This window comes from Lolium rigidum, chromosome 2 (assembly GCF_022539505.1).
Source record: "Lolium rigidum isolate FL_2022 chromosome 2, APGP_CSIRO_Lrig_0.1, whole genome shotgun sequence".
NCBI classification, from domain to species: domain Eukaryota; kingdom Viridiplantae; phylum Streptophyta; class Magnoliopsida; order Poales; family Poaceae; genus Lolium; species Lolium rigidum.
This window is the reverse complement of record NC_061509.1, coordinates 278,330,169-278,336,015: the sequence shown is the minus strand read 5'-3', so window position 1 is coordinate 278,336,015 and position 5,847 is coordinate 278,330,169. Positions and strand designations below refer to the sequence as shown.

Genomic DNA, 5,847 nt, shown 5'->3' with positions numbered 1-5,847 from the left:
ATTCCAGCCTAGCGCACAGCAGCCGCAATAAGACTGAAGTGCTATTCCTCACTACCAAAAGTCTAATCAAATTCCGCTAATGTTCTTAAAAAGCTGCTGCCTGGGTCTGGGTGCATCCCCAAATTTTGCAGAACAATGGTGGTAGTGAGTGGCGAAGTACTAGGAAGGAAGACAGAGTCGTCGGAACCAACAAGAGTCACGGGAGAGAGAGTGATGTACAGATGAATTCTTCTCTTGTCTCATTATTTTTGTCCACTGATTTCATTCATTCATTCAAGATGATGATAAACTGACATGAAAAAATTTCATAGATGTACTACATACAGGAGCTACAAAAACAATCACTTCCTTATTGAACCCAAAACACTAATTCAATCCAGCTAAAGCCAAAAGGAGGAAAAATCTGAACAAGAGACCTAAGAAGCAGAGCAGCAGATGAAGAGGCGAAACGACTTACAAGAGGGGCAAGCAAATCCATTCCCTTGTCAGCCTTGATGTGCAAGCAAACCTTCCTTGTTGTTCCTCCTTGGAATTAACAGTGAAAGGAAACTACATTTGACAGCATCGATACTTACTGACTGACAATCTGACTGAACACCTGAGGAGACCTAAACTACTGGACTGACCACACGACCATGTCTGATGAACTCCTTAATTTAAGCAGCAGCAGCAGCAGCAATAATCCAGCCATCCTCTTCCTAGAGGCAAAACAAAAGGCAAACCACGGGAAGCAGCCTGTACCCTGAACTGACAGTTGACCGACACACAGACGAGCAGCAGCAGCAGCGTTACCGACGACGAAGAATTGGAAACCCTAGCGCTAAAACCCTACACAGCTGCTGACAATCATTACCAATTCAGTGTGCGGTGGTCTCCTCCTCGGCCCGCCCAGGCGTGGCTGCCCCGGCGGGTCCGCCGGAGAAGGAGGCGAGCAGGTTGAGGTTGGCCTGCGCCATGGGGAGGTAGTTGCCGACCCGGGCCGCGGACGCCTCGCCCGACATGGGCGGTGGCGCAGCCGACACCATCAACTCCTGCTGCGGCGCGAAGCTCCACAGCTGGCCCAAGTCCCTCGCCGGCAGCGCCCAGAAACCTGGGGTGGGGCCCATGGACGCGACGTTGACCGCTCCCTCCTCGTCGTCGGCCCCGCGGGCCCGCTTGCCGAGGATGAAGGGCGCGGCGTGCGGGAGCATCTGGTGCTGGTGGTGGTGCAGCGCGTGCGCGTGCGCGTTGGAGGAGGAGGAGGAGGGGGAGGAGGTGGAGAAGGAGGCCGGGACGGTGCCGGAACCCGTGGCGGCGACGATGGAGGGCTCGGCCTGGCGGAGCAGCCACTCGATGGTCTGGCCGTCGGACTTGTGGCCGAGCTCGCGGGTGAGCTGGAAGACGCGCGCCGCGCAGATGATGGGCATCCGGATGCGGCGCCCGCGCCCGTCCACCTTGCTGTGGCGGTCCTTGGAGGGGGCCTTGCGCACCGCAAGAGCCGTCGTGCCGTTGCCGTTGGCGGTGGTGGCCACGGGCACCATCTGCTTGTCGGCGTCTCCGCCGCCGCCGCCGCCGCCGTCACCGGGGCGAGTCGTCATGGGGAGTGTGGTGATTGATTGGAATGGGGAGGTCCGGGGTGGGGTTGGGAGGGTAATGATTGATTTGATTTGATTGAGGCCAGCGGCAGCGGCAGCGGCAGCGGACGGTGGAGACAGCCAGACGGGTACGGGTGGGCACATGGGCCGAGCCGAGCGGGGCCCGCTGCGACCCCTGCCAGCCTGCCAACGGGCCATTTACATGGGCTGGGCCTCCCACCCTCAGTGACAGGTGGGGTCAGAGCTTATGGGGGATAAAATGTCAGTGAGTTGCCTATACTCCCTAGGGTAGCTAGTAGCCAAGACCGGTCCGCCAAGACCGACCTGGAAACCAGTAATCATCCTCCTCTCTGCCGAGTATTTGACAGACCAGCGTCTTTGATTTCCGATGTTAATCTATATCTCTATCTCTATCTCTATCTCTACTACTTATAAAGGCACCAAATGCCGTGGGAAAATTAAATCTCCACCATCCATCCATGTTGATCCAACAATTCAGATTGATTTGTTCTCCCCACCTCCTAGGACTAACTAGGACTAATTTAAGCCAACGCTCCACGGCTAAACATATCACGCAATAATTGCTGACTACCATATATACAGACAGATTAAGAGGAGAGGGATTCCCTCACATATATACATACAGATTAAGAGGAGAGGGATTCCGTCATATAACTATCATGCAGATCAAATCACACAGTAATTAATTTGAAAGATTCAGTGTCTTTCCATAGAATGTACTACAACGCGATTACGGGAGATGGGCCTCCCTGCTGCAGGTCGTCCGCCACCAACCACCACACCTCAGACGCATTCCCTGCAACAAATCATCAGCTACGCCCAGCCTCCACACTGCGACGGCACGCCCAGCCTCCAGAACACGCATCCACACCCCGCAGCAGTACACCAACACTGCATCGCCCAGGTCCAAGACATTGGGTGGAACTCTACGCACCGGCGAGCAGCGCGAGGGCGCGATCATATCCCAAAAGCCGCCGCCGCAAAACAAAAATTCAGGTTTTCTACAAATCAAAACAAACCTTAAGTCTGTATACTGCTTCATTTTCCTCATTTTCATATCCAATCTGTGGTTTATATAGATCCTGGAGATACCAATCATGCACGTGCTGCTTTTGGACATGTTACTGCTAATAGACAATCACAGTTGTCCACTTTAATTGAAGGTATTCTTTGATGATCGACTGTTTTCCTTGGATCGGTGGCTTCCAATTTTGTATATTCTGGAATAAACAACAAATAACATATCAGATAAAAACTGCGCTCAAAATTTGCGAGCCATAAAGATATACGAAAACATATATAATTATGTACATCATGTTGTACTGTTGTTCCAACAAATGATACATTGTGCGATGGACCACCATACCTTCCAGTTCTTATTATCAAATTTATGTATAGTTCACATGCAAATGTTCTAATATTTTCCCATGAAAAAATGTATCAGGAGTAATGGTTCGGCCTGCTTTAGAAAATATTACTAACATATTCATCCGCCGTTCTGATTCCGCACAAGGTAAAGATGAAAACATTATTTTTAAATAGCTTTCCTAATCATATGCTTTACTATTGGATCTTTGATAATAATATGATATGTTTGCATTCATCGCTATAGGTGGTCTAAATATTTCACGTCTTGTCGAAAATCAGCCTACACAATCTAACTGTCATGAAGGTATTATGACTGTTTTTTGTATTGTCACTTCTGCATATATCGTTAACTAAATCTTTCTTCCGTTTTGCTCTAAATCAAGGCCTGCATTCTTTAGCTTCTCCAAGTGCAATTAACAATTGTAAGTCAAACCTTCAAGAGCAATCAAATAAGCGTGCCAGGGAGCGATATGCAAATATGAGTGTCGAAAAGAAAGAAGCGTATCTCAAAAAAAGGCGTGACAATTATCATAAACGGAAGGCTATTACGGAAGCATCTGCTGCTATTACGGAATCATCTGCTGCTGAAGGTTTGCATTTGGATTCTTCTAAATCCAAACCGCGGTGTATGAATGTCCATAACCAATCAACTCAGCCTTCAATGGAAATGTCTCAGATAACCAATACCCGATTGTTTCCGACTCCTATGGATGTGCCTCAAAAAGGCACTAACCAAATGTTCCAGTCTTCTACTATGGATGTGTCTCAGAAGTGCAGTAACCAATTGGGTCAACTTCCTATGAATGTGTCTCCAAAAGCCAGAAACCCCATGTTTCAGTCTCCTATGGATGTTTCTCAAATATCCAATGACAATAAATTTCGGGTGTGTCTATATCTCAGTCAACTGAGAATTTCTTAAGTCTCAGTCACCTCAGAAAAGTGCAACTGCAGTTTAAAAAAAGTGCAACTCGAATCAGTTGCACTTTTTTAGTAGAAAAGTGCAATTGCACTTTTTTGACAGAAAAGTGCAACTCAAGTGCATTTTTGTGAGTGACTGAGACTTAAGGAATTCTCAGTTGACTGAGACATAGCAAAACCGATAAATTTCAGTCTCCTATGGATGTTTCTCAAAGAGATTATATGTTTCAGTCTCCTATGTATGGACGAAATTTGCTTACAAGTTTCCAGGATGTTATGGGCAACCCTGGTAAACAGTTATGCTGGATTTTCATTAATTTTATTCTATGAATAATATTTTGTGAGATCATAAATTCTTATATATTGTTTTGCATGTTTTCAGCTCACCCTTGTCCTGAAAATGTTGGAACAGAAGGTTCTATGCAGATGAAAGATCGTGAAGTGGAAAAAAACGTCATAGGGCTCGATACTATATGAGTCCTGAACAAGTGGAGACTCTGCGCCAAAATAAGAGAAAATACTACCTTAAAAAGAAAGCTCTGTCTGCTGGCAATCTTCAAACATGTGGCTCACTAATGGGTACTGCCGATGTAGTCTCAACTCCAAGCGAGAAAATTATTCATTCAATCAATGGTATATTCGAAATTATCATGTACATGTTCATAATCGTAGTTTGCAGTTTCTATTTTGTGTTATTAATAACCTCTAATACCGCTGCACATAAGGAGATTGGACCAATCAAAGCTGCGGACCATGTACTGCGAACAATGATCAAGATATTCAGGGAAGCGCAATGGATAATATTCAGACCGACACTACGGTTGGTGATCCAGGATTATTTGATCCATCCGATAACCATCTTTACTTGCCTGGTAATTCAAATATGCAACTGACTTTTAGTGTCTATTATTTCCTTTATTTTGGCTCAAAGCTATTAATTTTGAATGCTAGAATGCTTGGAGACAGAAGGTAGTAACGAAAATCCAGCAGACGGTGATCTTGATGAGGAAGCAAGGATATTCAGCGGACATCGTATGTATATTAATTGACATACTATTATTTGTTAATATTTTGGTTAATATATTGATATTATTATTTATTGACAGGTGTTGACTATCAATCGTACCGACAAGAACGACGCACTACTGACGGAGCACAAGTAAATACCATTGCTGATACCATCATCTATCGAAATCTACCAAAGACACACCATGTCCTAAAAAAGGTTAAAGACTGCGATCATTGTGGAGCAATTAGGTTCCAGTTCGAGGGACCTGCATTTTGCTGTAGAAAAGGAAGAGTCCGCGTGTTTATTCCAGATGTTCCTGATGAATTGAAAAGGTTGTCCAGACCTGGTTGCAAGAGTTTACAAGGCTAAGCAGGGAGACATGATGAACTTATTGACCAAGGGTAAGCATTTTGGAGTAGTCGCAGCTTATGTGCATGTGACCGAGTTTCAAAAAAGAGGTCTCCCGCATGAGCATATCCTTCTTATTATGAAATCAGATAGCAAGTTAAAGACCCCAGATGACTATGATCGGGTGATATCTGCAGAGATACCTGACAAAGAGAAGTTTCCAGTTCTACATGATCTGGTCGTTAAACACATGTTGCATGGACCCTGTGGCGCGTTGAAGAAAAATTGTCCTTGCATGATTGATGGACAATGTCGTTTCCATTACCCTCGGCAGTTTTGCAGCCATACACAGCAGGGAAAGGATTCATATCCCATCTATAGAAGGAGGGAGGATGGGTGTGCAGTTAAGATCACAGGAGCAGAATTGGACAATAGATGGGTGGTCCCTTACAACCCAATCCTTCTCATTCGATACAACTGCCACATTAATGTTGAAGCATGCTCGAGCATCAAGGCGGTCAAGTATTTATTCAAGTACATCTACAAAGGGCATAATAAAGCATCATTTGCATTCGAGAAGGATGTCATCAATGACGGGGGAATCATCAA

The 5,847-nt window shown here is 45.7% G+C and overlaps 1 protein-coding gene across 1 annotated transcript; it reads right to left on the bottom strand.

The window, feature by feature from the left end:
• Nucleotides 1-272: 272 nt before the first annotated feature.
• Nucleotides 273-1,577, bottom strand: LOC124688906 (transcription factor TCP7-like). Its single transcript, XM_047222525.1, has one exon. It carries the CDS (start codon nt 1,575-1,577, stop codon nt 858-860), a length of 720 nt encoding a protein of 239 aa, XP_047078481.1. The 3' UTR covers nt 273-857.
• Nucleotides 1,578-5,847: the final 4,270 nt, after the last annotated feature.

Bases quoted from the DNA above. Each gene is read 5' to 3' on its own strand.
- LOC124688906 (XM_047222525.1), bottom strand. From the start codon at position 1,577: ATGACGACTCGCCCCGGTGACGGCGGCGGCGGCGGCGGCGGAGACGCC.